The 15202-nt window shown below is 35.8% G+C and overlaps 2 protein-coding genes across 3 annotated transcripts; one reads left to right on the top strand and one right to left on the bottom strand.

Moving 5' to 3' along the window:
• The first annotated feature begins 3977 nt into the window (after positions 1-3977).
• LOC110781587 (haloacid dehalogenase-like hydrolase domain-containing protein Sgpp) lies at positions 3978-7740 on the top strand. 2 transcript variants are annotated; one of them, XM_056831755.1, is made up of 5 exons: positions 3978-4200; positions 5792-5909; positions 6314-6465; positions 6548-6809; positions 7163-7740. In XM_056831755.1, the coding sequence occupies exons 1-5, from the start codon at positions 4163-4165 to the stop codon at positions 7376-7378; spliced, it is 786 nt and encodes a 261-aa protein (XP_056687733.1). In that variant the 5' UTR covers positions 3978-4162; the 3' UTR covers positions 7379-7740. The 2 variants fall into 2 exon arrangements, with proteins under 2 accessions (XP_056687733.1, XP_021841412.2); XM_021985720.2 differs by having other exon boundaries at positions 3982-4200; positions 5795-5909.
• A 772-nt stretch (positions 7741-8512) lies between these two features.
• LOC110781397 (phragmoplastin DRP1E) lies at positions 8513-13895 on the bottom strand. Its single transcript, XM_021985589.2, has 15 exons — positions 13563-13895; positions 13413-13476; positions 12399-12506; positions 12178-12279; positions 12026-12076; positions 11847-11908; positions 11546-11636; positions 11392-11456; positions 11051-11245; positions 10832-10951; positions 10641-10711; positions 10171-10396; positions 9696-9746; positions 9251-9589; positions 8513-8893 (listed from the first exon to the last, which is right to left on the bottom strand). The coding sequence occupies exons 1-15, from the start codon at positions 13698-13700 to the stop codon at positions 8771-8773; spliced, it is 1806 nt and encodes a 601-aa protein (XP_021841281.1). The 5' UTR covers positions 13701-13895; the 3' UTR covers positions 8513-8770.
• Between the last annotated feature and the right edge of the window lie 1307 nt (positions 13896-15202).

Genomic DNA, 15202 nt, shown 5'->3' with positions numbered 1-15202 from the left:
AATAAAGACTTCCATGCATATAAGAAAGAGATGGGGGGATAAATAATCTCCTTGGCGGATACCCCTAGAAGGCGTAAAATGGTCCGTAGTGGAGCCATTAATTTTTAGAGAATATGATACTGTAGTAACACAAGCTTTGACCCAATGGATCCACTGATTTGGAAAACCAAAGGATGACAGAGTTGCCCAAAGGAATTCCTATTCGATTCTATCATATGCCTTTTCCATATCAAGCTTAAGAGCACACCGGCCAATTTTTGATGTCGATTTTTAGAAGGTATTCATAATTTCTTGAGCTATCAAAATATTGTCATAAATGGATCTTTCTGCAATAAAGGCATTTTGGAAGTGGCTTATATGTTGTTATAGAATTGGTCTTAGTCTGCTAACTAATAACTTAGAGATTGTTTTGTACATAGTATTGCATAAACTGATAGGTCTAAAGTGATTTGGATTCCCTGGGTTGTCATTTTTTGGAATGAGTGCAATTATTGTGTGATTAAGAGCTTTGAGAATTTTCCCATTAAAGAAGAAACTTTTAACAGCCGTAGTTACCTCAGTGGTGATTATTGGCCTGTAAGCTAAATCCATCCGATCCTGGAGATTTGAGAGGGTCTATGGAGAAGAAAGCCTCTTTGATTTCTTCATCGGAAACGGGTTTTAACAAATCATTTTGCCATTCATGGGAGAGCCACTTTGGTAAAAAAGATAGATCGAGTTTGCTATTAGGATCCGAGGAGGATAAGAAGCGCTATTTGAAAGAATTAAGAAGTATACTTTTGACAACAGAGGGATCTGATTCCCATTGTCCTAAATCATTTTGTAACCGGTAAATCGTATTCCTCGCAGATTGTGTTTTGATCTTTTGATGAAAGAACCTGGAGTTTCTATCTCCTTGAACGAGCCATTTCTTCTTATTGAAGGATTTTCAGGCCGACTGCCCAAAATAAGTAAATTTTCTATTTGTTTGATCATTCGCAATAAAATGATTATGAAGAATTTGGTTCAAAGGTTGGGCGATTAAGTTGGATTGAATTTCCGAGATTTTCTCGCTATTCTTCCGTAACTTGACAATATTATTTCCATATTTAACTTTTTCTCAATCACGAAAATGAATTTTAATGGCTGAGAGCTTGTCACAAATTCTGAAAAATCGAGTTCCTTCCCTCTGAATATTCCATTCTTTGGAAACAATAGTGTGTGATTCATTATCAAGAGTCCACATGTTGAAACGAAATAAGCAATTCGTATTGAATGATTCAGAATTAGAGTCGAAGATTACCGGAGCATGATCAGACACTGAGAAGATGCCATATTTGAGAATGCTTTTCAGACACTGAGAAGATGCCATATTTGACAATGCTTTTTGGAAACTTGTTAGAAAATTGAGTGTCAATGATGGCCCGATCAATGCGTTCAAGAAGAAAGACATCTTAGTTTGATTTTCAAGAGTAAGAAGTTTGTAAGTAGGGAACATCATTATTGTTGGTAAGGAAGGTCGGAAAACGTTTACATTGTTGTGAATTAATAGGACTCCCGCCAAATTTATCAGTTGGTGAAAGAAGTTCATTAAAATCTCAAATGAGAAGCCATGGGAGGGTATTATTGGCGTAGAAAGATGAAAGATCATCCCAAAAATGTTGTTTATCTTCTTCCTTTGCTGGGCAATAGAGATAAAAAAGGTGGCGTTTGTTGGTTTAAAAAGAATTGTCAAGTGCTCACATCTATTTGTTACGGTCGAATTAATAACCTTGATACTATCTTCGTTCCAAAGGACCCAAATACCTCCACAATGATTAAATGGGTCTATAATTAGATGTTTCTGAAATCGAGTAGCTTTAACTATTGCTTGATTGTGATTAATGTTAGTCAATGTTTCTATTACAAAGCAGATATCCGGTTTTTCTTGTTGTTTTAGGTTCATAAGTTCAGCTATTGCGTTATCACGTTTACCACTTCGTATATTCCAATCGCAGATTTTCATTTATAAAATAAATAATTTAAGTTATTCATTAAGAAGGCCCCATGGCAGCTTCCCTTGAAGAGTGGGTCGCATTCTTGTGACTTATAAGCACCATTCAAAGCGAATTTAAGAATCCGTTACACGTAGGAAAAAGGAGTCCTACATAACAAGGCGGATTTTAGAATCCGATTCCGATAAGGAGCGAACTCCTTAGGCAAGTCTATAGCGGAGTTTGAACTCCGGTTCATAATTATAAAATTAATAATTATAGCAGGTAAGAAAACCCGCTCCCTAAAGGATTTAGAGTTCTCATACAATATAAACAAAAGCTCAGTGTGAGCCAAAAGTATAGAATAAAGTTTGAAATAAATTCCATAAACTGCACTATGCTCCAGCCTTTGAACTGAACCCCAACAAGAGATAGTCTAGGCGCAAATCTGAGGCGAAATACTCCAAGAACCAGAAATTCTCAAATCTGAAACTAAACAATACCAGGTACATAAGTTAGAAAAAATAAATTTAAGAAGGTAATAAGACCAAGTGCTCAAGATAATGACTTTGATCCTGACAGGAAAAGGGGAGGAGTGGTTACTATAGTTCTCAGGCCAAGAATGAAGGGCATTCTTAGATGCATCATCGAACATATGCTTACTTGAAGATTGCCTCACAAAACCAAGCTTCAATTTTCCAAGTAGCATCCCAGTAAATGAGTACCTAAGCTTGGAAGGGAGCCATTTTTGGAGAACTGATCATGCAGAGTAGACCTGGTTATCGGGTATTGAAAGGGTCATTTTTAGCGGGTCGATAATGGGCGGGTCAAAAGCGGGTCGCGGGTCAATAGCGGGTCATTAGTGGGCGGGTCAATAAACGAGCAATGAAAAATGAAAAACAAAAGAGTCATGTGCAAGTACAAGTAAATACGAAGCTATACACGTAATTTTTTGTATCGTTACTATTTTAATTTTCAAAATAATTGTAGTATAAGTTTGACCCTATAATGACCCTGTCCAATAAAGACCCTGTCCAATAAGAGCCCTGCCCAATAAAAGCCCTATTAACTTGACCCTAACCCTATATCCATTGGACTACCCTGTCCAATAACCAGGTCTAATGCAGAGTAAACACACCACACACAAGCAGCTAAAGGGGCAGATGAAAAGGTAGCAGCAACAAATAACTCACTGCATGCAGAAGATTGAAATGAGGCAACAAGAAAAGTCAAGTAAACAATAGTGTTTATAGACAATAACAACACTGCAGAGGATTGAAGTACGATAATAACTGCATAACCAGATAAAAAACAAACTAAATTTTCATTAAACAACCTGCGTTGGTGCCCAGGGATATAGTATATGATTGAGATAAGTGCCACATTGATCCATAAACCTAATAAGTAGATGCAACTAAGAAGGAATGTGCTAGAAAACTGAAAATACAAGGTACATAAAGCAAGACGCAAAGTAAACCATTCCATGCAAAAAGGCTGCAGAGGTACAACCAACATAATCCCCAGGTCCAGAAAATGAAGATTGATAGAAGTGATAAACAGGCAGCAACAAAAGTCTGGACTAGAAACCAGAGAGCAAAAGTAGAACCAAAAAGCCATAGAAATGAAAAACGAATAGACCAATAGTCCGTACAATTGTAAAAAAACAAAAACAAAATTAATAGTACAAAAACGGTAGGAAAGCAAGAACGTACCAAGCAACAACTCTTAACAACCTTACCCCATAGAAGTATAGAACTATAATTTTTTTTGACGGGGATGGAATAATATCATTAGGTAATCAATCATACGACATCTACAATGATAAAATAGATCTGCATACCACATATTTAAAGAAAATACACTGTTACAATCAAAACAATTACTATTCTGCATACTAAAACAATCTCCTACTTCATTTGACGCGAGCAGTGATTTTCGATATTTTTGCATCTTTCAAGGAAGTGTAGAACTATAATAGAACTATAGGAAATTAGGAATAGGTGGTGCTTAAGGACAATTGGCATAAATTTTACAAGTATATTCTTTTTTATTCTTCCTTTTTTGTCATTTTACTTCCACGATAATTTCTTAAATGTTCATTCTGCTACTTTAAATCTCATCACCAGATTCTAAGTCTCAGCAAACCCGCCATCAGAGTATCAGACGATTGCAAAATTTATCTAAACAATTTTGTTACTTTGAATCTTACCATGGCGATTTCATCTGTTGAGATTCCTTCATCTGACTGGTAAACTTCTGTTTCCTTCTTTTTCATTTTTTTCCCGTTGATTTTGTGCTTTAATTTGATAAATTTGATATGGGTTTGTCTTGTTTATGTCTAATTTCTTGTTAGATTGCATAGTTATTTCTTTAATTTAGCTAATTTAATTGGTTGGATGAATCTTACTTATGTTCCCCTTGTTTGATTAGTGATCAGAGAATGAATTACATTGATATCTTGTTTTGGTTGATCTTCTCATCGATTTTAGCATTCTGGGTGGTGATTTTTCTGTGTTTATGCTAAATAACCAGGAGTATCTCTGTACATGAACAAGAAACTGTTTTCATGGAATATGTCAAATTCATTTTTTTTTTGCTGGTGTATTGAGAGCCACAAAATTCAATGATGTACAGGAGATTCGATTCGATTCCGGTCTCTGGTATTCCCTAGGGCTAACCAATTAGGGGGTGTTTGGTTCGCGGATTCCCTAGCCTAACCAATTAGGGGGTGTTTGGTTCGCGGATTCCCTAGCCATTCTAAACCCATACCAAGTGTTTGGTCGGAAATTTCAAGAGTTTTAAACCCATACCTTGGGGTTTAGAAAACTATGGGGATAGGTGGGTATGGCTCATTCCTTTACTCCAGGTATCAAACAAAAGGAAAAAAGCTCATCCCCAAATCGAACCATACACATGGTATTAAGAATCAAGTTCCAAACCTATACCACCTGATATCATTCATGATTCTAACTCCATACCAATTTGCGAACCAAACACCACCTTAAGCTATCGGGCATCCAACTAACTTTTCTTTGTTTGGGGTGTATCTTTACCAGAAGCGAAGCGATCAGGGGCCATGCCTATGTTTGTTTGGAAATTGTTTCACATAAGTACTCTAGTGCAAGAAATGAATTAGTATTTTGTTGATGGGTTACAACATATGTGGGTCCGGGTTGCCCCAATCAGTTTCTTTGGAGCAAGCTAGAAAGAATAGGATGCTGTCTTTTTATTTTTTTTGTAGTGTATGTTGAAATGGTTTTACTAACCTACATGGATGTTGATCTGTTTCATGAAAGTAATTTTTGGTGCGTAATAAATTATTGGCATATGGTCATAGATACTCGGATGCAGTGTTCCCTTACCCCTCTTGTAGCGAGTCTATGGAACATTCGAACATAGACATGAGTGACCAGATAAATTCATGAAAAATCTATACAAGTTAGGTGGCTTTTGGTTTTGGACTCATTGATCTTGCATGCCTGTTGTATTCTTCACCATTTAGTACAATCAATTCGACTATCAGTTCTCTTGATATAAATGCATAGATATATACTGTATGTTATACAAAATTTGATTAATGATCAACCCAAATGACTTCAGTCATCATATATACGACTAATGAGCATCACTACATAACTATTACGACACACCCTACACATTTAAATTAAGATTAATGTATGATTATGTGAAGGGTTTGTGTCCCATATACTCCCATGAGAAGCATTATGGAAGTTGTATGTTTATGTGTAGAGTTTTGACAAATCTAGTTGGAAGGTTTTAGTCCTTAATCCCTTACACACTTTTGGAGCTTTGGATTGATTGTCTTTCTTCTGTTGAAGCAGCAAATCTGCTCTGCTCAAACTTGCTCCTGTAGAAGCAATCTTATTTGATGTGGACGGAACCTTGTGTGATACAGATCCTCTCCATCACCGTGCCTTCCGTGAAATGCTTTTGGAGGTACATCTATATTATTATAATAATTCTGACTTTCTAGTAATTAAATCACCCCAGTAAATCAGTAATAATATGGAATCCCTTGTAGGAATCAGGTATATATTCTGATGTCAAAATGCACAGCTTGCATCAACGCTAGATAGTTGGCTCTGTTCAATGTTCGACTTATTTTGACTTATTTCAGACAAAATAAGTTCAGTTAATATAAGTTCAGAAAAAATAAGTTTTTTTCAGACAATTATACACATAAATAAGTTTGTTTCAGACAAAATAAGTTTTTTTCACATAAAATAAGTTCAAATAAGTTCAGATAATATAAGTTAATATAAATTCAGACAAAATAAGTCCAATAGAGCGGATTATTTTGATGTATCTCATGAATTGATAGTTATTCTTGTTTTAAACAGATAGGATTCAACGGTGGTGTTCCAATAGATGAGGAATTCTTTATTCTAAACATAGCTGGCAAGCATAACGATGATATTGCCAGGCTTCTCTTTCCTGATGACTATGAGCGAGGCTTGAAATTCACAGATGAGAAGGAAGCCTATTTCAGGAGGTAAATGTCGTTCCTTCTTTGGTTTGAAATTTGCTGAATACAAATTTGCTGAAAATTTGCTGAATACAAATTTGCTGAATAGGCTGGTGGGAGAACAGTTGAACTGTATAAGCGGCCTGGACAAGCTAGTAAAATGGATCAAAGATCACGGCTTAAAAAGGGCAGCTGTAACTAATGCCCCTAGAGCTAATGCCGAGCTTATGATCTCAAGGCTCGGCCTCACAGAATTCTTCCAGGCGGTTATAGTTGGAAGTGAGTGTGAACATGCAAAACCACACCCAATGCCTTATTTGAAGGGTTTGGAAGCAATTGGTGCATCAAAAGAGCATACTTTTATCTTTGAGGTTTGCTTAGACCTTTCCTGTATTTATCTTTGTGTTTTATTCAATAGAGTACCTCTGTTTCAAAATAATCTTTACATTTACGGTTTTAGTCTGTTTCATAATGTTATTTACACTTTTCTTTATTCTACTTTTGGACATGAAATTTACTACATTACCCTCCTTACTCCACAATATTTTACAATTTTCCACTCATTTTCTCTTACTTTATTCATTTTTTTTCTTAAACCTACGGCATACCCACCTTTTACACATTTCTTAGTTTATCCATATTATATTAAACCAACTTTCCCATTTTTTCTTAATATTTGTGAATTGTAACCCTAAAAACATGACATTTACTTATAACCATATAGGATTCTCCTTCTGGAATTAGAGCTGGTGTAGCTGCTGAAATGCCTGTGATCGGCTTGAGTACCAGAAATCCCGAAAACCTTTTGATGGAAGAAAAACCGGCATTCCTCATTAAGGACTACGAAGATACAAAATTGTGGGCGGCTTTGGAGGAGCTTGAAAAGCAAGGCGGTGTCAGTATTAGAACCCAAACAACTCAAACAGACACCTTCGCTTAGATTTTTTGAAGCAGAAGGTGCATATAAGCTGTAGAGAGGCTGCAGGAATTCAAATTGGCTTAATAATGAAGTCGAATGTTGGTGTTTGATATGTATGCAATGGTGCATCGCTTGGAATTTTGTAGTTATGCAGCTCATTTATTCTTCATATTGCTACTGCTGGAGGCAGCTATATTTTTTCGAGTTCCTGTTAAATAATCAACTCTTGACTTATAGAGTAGAAGAATTGATCCACAAGGCTTGGAGCAAACAGGTACTTATCCACATAATCTCTCTTGGCTTTATTTCTTGTAAATGTCATTCACCATTTGACTTTTAATGGTCAAAGTTTTATTAAAAACGACAGTTATTTATATGCTCTATTTATTATTGCTAATGTTGTCTTTCAGAGTAATTTCATCAGGATTTCAAAAAATTATACTTCAATTTAGTAAGAGAAAACAACGGTTAAATTTTATTTTTGGAGACCGTGAAAAGTCAAATATTAAATTAAATTTGGAATGAAACCCACCGCTCAGGTGCTCACAAAGGGATGATTGAGGAGGGGATGATTTAACAGAAAAAGTCGTAATGGACATCTTTATACCTACTCCCTCCGTTTCTTTTTGTTGTATCCGTTTCCATTTTAAGCGTTTCATATTGTTGTATCCATTTAGAATCTATTCTATTTTTGGACATACATTTTATCCTAAAATACCCTTACATTTCTATCTAATTACCAAAATACCTAAAGATTCTACCCATATTCCCACCTAATTTTCCCCACCTATAATATTTAATTCTTTTCCCTTCCCCATATACCCACTCTCTCACCTCCTTTATCACCCATCATTATCACTCCTCTCTCTTACCTTATTTCTTTATTAATTTCTCACTCCTTTATTTATTATATTATCTTACACCCAATCATTACACTTATACCCATACAAACCAATATTCCAATTTTCTTAAAAACCACACTAGATTCCAAATGGATACATCAAAAAGAAATGGAGGGAGTAGTATTTAAAAAACGAAATCATAGACGATTAGAAGACACATGTCACTCCTCCTTTCATTCATCAATATTTTTTTTCTTTCCAATTTTCCCGCATGTTGTTTGCTATATTTTATAGCTCTAACACCTCATCCACTTCATATTTCCCATTCAACATCAACTCATCATTTAGTTCATATATACACACTCAAATTATAAGCATTCAATAAAATTAGAACTTTTAAAAGACAACTAAACAACCACTATTTAATTGCCCGTTCTTTGAACGGGATCAAGAGCTAGTTATCTGGAAAAAAAAATCTCTAACATACAAGGGTTTGTGACATAGACACCAGTCTCCGTATTTAGGAGAAAGATCTAAGATATACACAGTGTATATTAACAAATTGATCTCATCATTCCCAGGAGACTGAATCGATCTCGTCTCTTGCAGATTTGTACAACTCAAGCCTCTTTAAACATGTCTCTCTCCTTTCCCTTAGTAACCAATCTTCATCCAACAGTTGAGCAAGCTTACCCTGTTACCATCACCAATGAGATATTATCAGCTTAGGTTTCATAACATCTAACTCGATGTATGTCCACTCATTTAGGCTCTGTTTGTTTCAATGGAAAACATTTCAAACGAAAATGATTTTCCATGGAAAACGATAGTTTTCCTCCTATTTTCAAGAGGGAGGTTAGTTTTCCCGTTGAGAAAGTTGTTTTCCACCTTTGGAAAAATTGTTTTCCACCCTTAACAAAACAAACAAAGGAAAATGGGAAAACAATTTTCCATTTTTCCGGCAAAACAAACGGAGCCTTAAAACAAACAAGCAGAAACAAAGAACATGTGTTTTAGATTCTGACTTTAATCAGATTGACTGTAAGATTACCTCTTTCCTTCCGAGTTGTGTGTAGAACTGATGCAATAAAGACTGTTTTGCTTGCCTGACTTGGCAAAGCACCACAGCTTTGGGAATTGAGTTCTTCAATGTTTCAGATACCATATTGACATAAGAGGACACATTTGAGCTAATCTTTTGGTAGTATTCCTCTGTGTATGGAACAACAGTTGTGGAAGAGAGTTTTCGGAAGAAATTGGGAGTTATGTAAGATGATTCCATCTCTACTAAGCGCAACGTTGTCTTCTTGCTGTCTTCACGAAACGTTGCTAGTGCTGCATTTGCGGCTGATAATATTGCATGTTGAAGAGTAGGGAAGCGCTTTAACTCCTGTGTCATAAAAGCATAAATATAAAGTTATAAACCCATCATATGTGTACTGTTTGTATACTGTACAGTATTTACCAAGGAAGATCAGCTAAAAGAAATTTCAAACCTGAGTTCCACCAATGGCCTTCCTTACTAGCTCTGTCAAAACTCTGTGGATCTGTACATGAAAAAAAAAAAACAAGCTTGAGTCTTTATGAATTGCCAAATTGGATTTGAATGCCTGAAAGTTACTCATAAGCTCTTGGAGTAGAGTGGTCGGTTCAGGCCAGTTACAAATAGGGCTGTAAAAAACTGACCCAATCCAACCGATTTCTGACAAACACAGGAGTGACCCGATAAAAAAAACACCGCATAAGCAAAATGACCCCGCATAACAACATTATCTGATTATACCCGACCCGTAACCGACTGATGACCCGATTTGACAGTCCGAGGCCACTATCCATTCTGGTCTAGGCGTTAACCGGGCCAACACCAACCAGTCGGCTTGGGCTGCTCCACAATTCTTGCAAATTGCAAAAATAATCCTAAGCATTTAGAATTCATACCAGTAAAAAGATAGTGAACAAGATTAAACTTACAGTTTCTACCGAACTTAAAGCTGGATCTTTGAAATATTCAATTGCGCCTTCAATAAGTAGTCTGTACCCTAGCTCAGGGGCCATTAGATGAGGCTGATAACCATCGGCCTGTGAGACCACCCTTTTCACATTCTCTACGGAAAGATGACGGTCAAAGGGGATTTTCCGTAGAGCCTTTGGAAGCATAGTACCGAAAACTTCATAAATGCGATCACCCCCTGATCGACTGCAAAAGTTCGATGTAAAGAGATAAGGTATTATTCTTTGACACAACCAGTCTAAACGGTGCAATGGGCTGGGCTGGCATGAGGCCCCCTTGGTGGCCTGTGGGCTATGCGTAAGGGTATATTTTGCAGAGACCAGAACGCCACAAGGCACAACGGGTGTCTGTGGGCCGGCTTGGTCAATCTACAACAGAAAAGGGTAAGAAAATGCTATAATGAAAGAGTAAAAGAAGAAAAACAGCTTACCCTCCCTCTAAATACTCTGCAAATGTCCGATCAAACGCACGGCAGAGTTCTAGAACAGTGTATAACTGTGCCTACAAACAACAATACTGAGAGTCAGAGTCAAAACAGCATATCAGAAAGACATGGTGGATGAGGAAAAAAAAAACTTAATTTGATAACGAAGTAGACATGGTGGATCTCAGGTTCATTACCCCTGTATCAACGGTGACAGGTCTACCAAGCTGATCTAACTCAGATTCAACTTCAACAATGGCTTCCTTAATCAAAGACGCAATCCCTGGTAATTTTGTCTTGATTACGTTCTCCAAATCCTGATCATAGCAACAATAAAAAACGAAGTAAATATCTAGTAAAAACATTGCATTGTTCAGATCTCACATGAAAACGAAACTGGATAATAATGATCATACTCTAGATAGAAGTTTTGCAAGATACACTGCACCCATTCTGCTAGCTAAATGTGCATAATCAGGGTTAGTTGCAAAAAATATACTTTCACTTTTTCTTGCAGCAAGCATATCGACATTTTTATTGATATCTGCTTGGGATCGATTCACAGTTCCAACCCAAGGACGTTGCAGGCGATAAGCTTTTCCTTCAAGAACCTACAATAGAGCTAGATAAGTTTAGATAGATTACTTTAGATAATTGATAAAAGAAAGGCAAAGAAGTGGAGCATCCACAATTAGATTTCGCCTATTAATGTAGGAAACTTAGGAAAATAAGCTTTTTATTTAGGGTGGTATTTAACCTCTAGAGCGTTTGTTCCTTTATCCATTAGATCAAGCTTGGTTAAAACACCAAACGTTCGTTCACCTGGAAAAAATCAGATATCAATTAACACTAACAACAGGCAACATTTTAAGAAAAAGTAGGCTTCATTAGTTCATTTAATCCTAAGTTACCTGCCGGATCAACCTCTCTAGCCAGCCTGATAGCATCAGATGTAGCTACGTCTTGGTTAGCTGGAGTTACGGCCAGGATAAGACAGTTCGGCTACAGGTCAAGAATAGAAAACAGTGAGTTACATTCAGTAAAACATACACAAAACCTTTAACCTTAGATTTATTGTGGTCTTGTAGATGCTGTATGGCTTTCTATTAATGATAAGAGTCTTGGGAATAATCAGTAATTAGCTAAAAGATACCCAAACGGAGGAAATATCAGATTCAGTTTTAACACAAAACAATCTTCTGAATTAATTACCTTCTCCACATATGAGCGCACCAACTTCTCAATGTCCTGTGCTATGGTTTCCGGTTGCCCCTCTGTTAACAAAAAGTCATAGTTTGGCATCAAAGATATCAAAATTACGTAGGAGAGAACGTGTTAAGAGGATGAGATAAACTAATTAATGCACCATCAAACAGAGGCTAGAGTCATACCTACTGCTACCTTTGTTAATCCAGGTAAATCAATCATTCCCAAGTTAACAACTGCATTAGTGCAAGGATATGTGTCAGAAACTATGAAACTAAAATGGATTGCAACAAAGAAGATGAATGTTGAGCTACAGATGTATTCTCATTCAAGATACCGTTGGGTGAATAGATGCTTAGTTCGATGGGGATTGAAGAAATATGCCCCGACTTGCCAGTCACCTTATCAGTTTCATCTTGGATTTCTTTCCGAACCAGTGCTGCACGAAAATAGAAAATCAAGCAGCAGTTCGACAGAGTTTTTCTTCCTTAACTCCAAATGGATAAAACATACAAAAATCAAACTCCCAAGGAAAAAAAGGCTAGGAAATAAGCATACAGAAATCTGTGAATCGTTTGTTTGGCAAGTGAAGGAACTCTGCATACTCATCTTTTCCTTGCTGTATATTGTATAGCTGTAAAATCAAGGGCCTTCGAGTCACAATACCTGCAAATGCACAAAATCCATACCAATTTAGAAACTAAATTCATTTGGTAAGCAGGTCATTATATGTACACCCATCTAAACTGCAGGACCTAGAGTGTCGTCAGACGACTTCTGAGTGTTCTGACACTCAGTAAGAATATATTATTACCAGCTTCTGAAACAAAACCATTACAGAGAACTGTAAATCATGGTTATTGATGCTAGCGCTGCTGTCATACCGTACCAACTATCCATTACTCGAATTGTGGAATGGCATCCTAGAAGGCTAGACCCAATGCAAGCCAACACTCACATATTCTAGGAAGTTAAAATTTCTTACAGAGCACTATTACAAGACATCTTAACTCAAAGTTCACCCTAGGCAACATACTATTACAAGACATCTTAACTCTGTCTTGAGCAAGAAACAGGGTCAAATAAGTGGCATCTCCATTAGATTGCAGATTAAAGACTCATGGTAATCTATACTATATATAAAAGGCTCTCTATAAATTCATCATCTTTTTCCACAGAAAAGACACAGAAATATAATCTGCGTGCCACTTTGCGCTCTACCTCAAACCATAAATATAATAAATAAATTGTTATTCACATAATAATTTGGGGCAATTGCTCGAGCTTAATCTATCATAATGTGAAATATTGAAATTGTTTAACTTCATTATTGCAATTGCAATTCATGTAGTTCAAATCCGAAATTCTTTTAACTAGGTCATAGTTTTGGTCCTTCTAAAACAACTATAAGTTCGATCAAATATAATCGATCAATGGTATGACAAAACTGACAACACAATGGTCAATTGAAATTACAATGTGCTGTAACAGAATGATCAACGTAACCCTAAAATAAAAAACGCAATAAAAATGGGGATTTGAGTTCAGAAAAAGTGAAGAATTTCGATTAACCTGAACCACGAGGAAGAAAATCACGCCCTACTATACTCTCAAGAACAGATGACTTGCCGGAACTCTGCATTACATCAAAATATAATCATCAATACAATAACGAAGGAAAATTCAACGATCGGAAAAAAAATCCGAGGAATCGAAAGAAACCTGGCCGCCGATAGCGACGATGGAGGGAAGAGAATTCCATAAGGAAGGCAATGCTTCAGTGCCAAACTCGCCTAACTTAGTGCATGCTTTCTGCAATTTGTGTGTTAATCCGATCAATTCTTCCATTGTTGACGACATTGCCGTCGAATTTTCGAGGCGAAGATTGAAGACGAGAGTGGAAGAAATTAAAGAGAATAAGTTTTAAGAAGTAAGGAAGGTGATCACTGTGCTATATGTAACAGAGAGAGTTTGTGAGCAGATAGATTCCTAAAAGGTTAATCTGTCACTTGTTGAACTTTTGTGGACTCTTAAAAGGGGTTATAGTCTTTGAGTTTTTAGGTTAAGAGGTTGGTTATTTTTTAGAATCTTTCTACAAATAGGTAAATAGATCATCAAATGTTGATTTTCAATAATTTCAATTTGGTTTAATTTCGATGATACTGTCCACGTGAGATTGGATTGTGGATTTGTTTTTTCACTATGGAAAAATCTAGTTGGATATGTCTTTAACCGATCTCAGGCATAAAAGATTTTGCCTGTGCATCTTGTAGGATAGGGGACAACATTGTTACATGATCCACAAATTCAAGTATCATACTTAAAAGAGTGTACGTCATAACCAAAAAATAAGACAACTAAAAAGAAGAAACAATACGTTCGTACATTGTAATATATGAACTACGAATTGATGTAGGTTTAAATGCAAGTTGATTGAAACTCAGTTTCGTAATGTAATATAGTTCAACACAAAAGCTTCTACTTCGTATATCAATGATACCTTAGCCTAATTCTTGAGACCATAAAGTCTATATACAATATTCGATCAATGCGTCAAAAAATTAGTTCTTCCTTTCTAATTTATAATTTGTGTTGTCTATGTAACTCATCTAAACGCACTAGACGAAAAAACTCAAACATCTATGAAATTATTCAAATTTTTACACTATTCGTACGTTAACTTTGACTATATTATTACTAATATATAAAAATTAATATGATTCAAGTTCTTCATATACGCTTTTCCCATTATTATATATTGTTATAGTTGCCCCCAATATATAATTACCTATTGATCAAAATAATACCTTTACAAGTTCAAAAAATAAGTATTCAAAAAGTACCAAACAAAACTTAACGGTAAAGAATTAAACTCATAACCTTAACATTATGAGACCAAACCTACTAGGAAATCTTCAGAAAATTTCTCTTATTATCCCCTCACTTTCAATACACACGAACTGCAAAGCTAACTAGAAATAATTCTACGCAATACGAATTCAATAGGATCATTTATCTTACGAACGTCTAGAAAAAAAAATATATCAGAGGAACAGAAAGGACTAATTGGTAGACATAAACTACTAATTGGTAGACATAAACTAACCATTGATGTCTTAGCCTAGTACTCCCTCCGTCCCTTAATGCTCGCACCGTTTTGATTAAACACGCTTGCCAATGCACAACTTTGACCACCAATATTTTTAACTACATATTATAAAAACTTATAAAAATATTAATATTTTGAAAATATATATTAAGATGAAGCCAACAATATATTATATATTAACATTTATTTTCATATACTAAAAATAAAATAGAGTCAAAGTGAATTTTATTAACAGTGTAAAAAGTCAAAACGG

The sequence above is a fragment of the Spinacia oleracea genome, chromosome 6 (assembly GCF_020520425.1).
Source record: "Spinacia oleracea cultivar Varoflay chromosome 6, BTI_SOV_V1, whole genome shotgun sequence".
Classification (NCBI taxonomy): Eukaryota; Viridiplantae; Streptophyta; class Magnoliopsida; order Caryophyllales; family Amaranthaceae; genus Spinacia; species Spinacia oleracea.
Note: the sequence above shows the minus strand (reverse complement) of the source record. Positions and strands in the feature narration are given on the sequence as shown.

Excerpts from the sequence above, each read along its gene's own strand:
- LOC110781587 (XM_056831755.1), top strand. The coding sequence starts at position 4,163 with ATGGCGATTTCATCTGTTGAGATTCCTTCATCTGACTG. Across the intron at positions 4,201-5,791 it reads GAGATTCCTTCATCTGACTG|CAGCAAATCTGCTCTGCTCA; the intron begins GTAAACTTCTGT and ends CTTCTGTTGAAG. Across the intron at positions 6,466-6,547 it reads AAGGAAGCCTATTTCAGGAG|GCTGGTGGGAGAACAGTTGA; the intron begins GTAAATGTCGTT and ends TTTGCTGAATAG.
- LOC110781397 (XM_021985589.2), bottom strand. The coding sequence starts at position 13,700 with ATGTCGTCAACAATGGAAGAATTGATCGGATTAACACACAAATTGCAG. Across the intron at positions 11,457-11,545 it reads TAGAGAGGTTGATCCGGCAG|GTGAACGAACGTTTGGTGTT; the intron begins GTAACTTAGGAT and ends GATTTTTTCCAG. Across the intron at positions 9,590-9,695 it reads AGGCCATTGGTGGAACTCAG|GAGTTAAAGCGCTTCCCTAC; the intron begins GTTTGAAATTTC and ends TTTATGACACAG.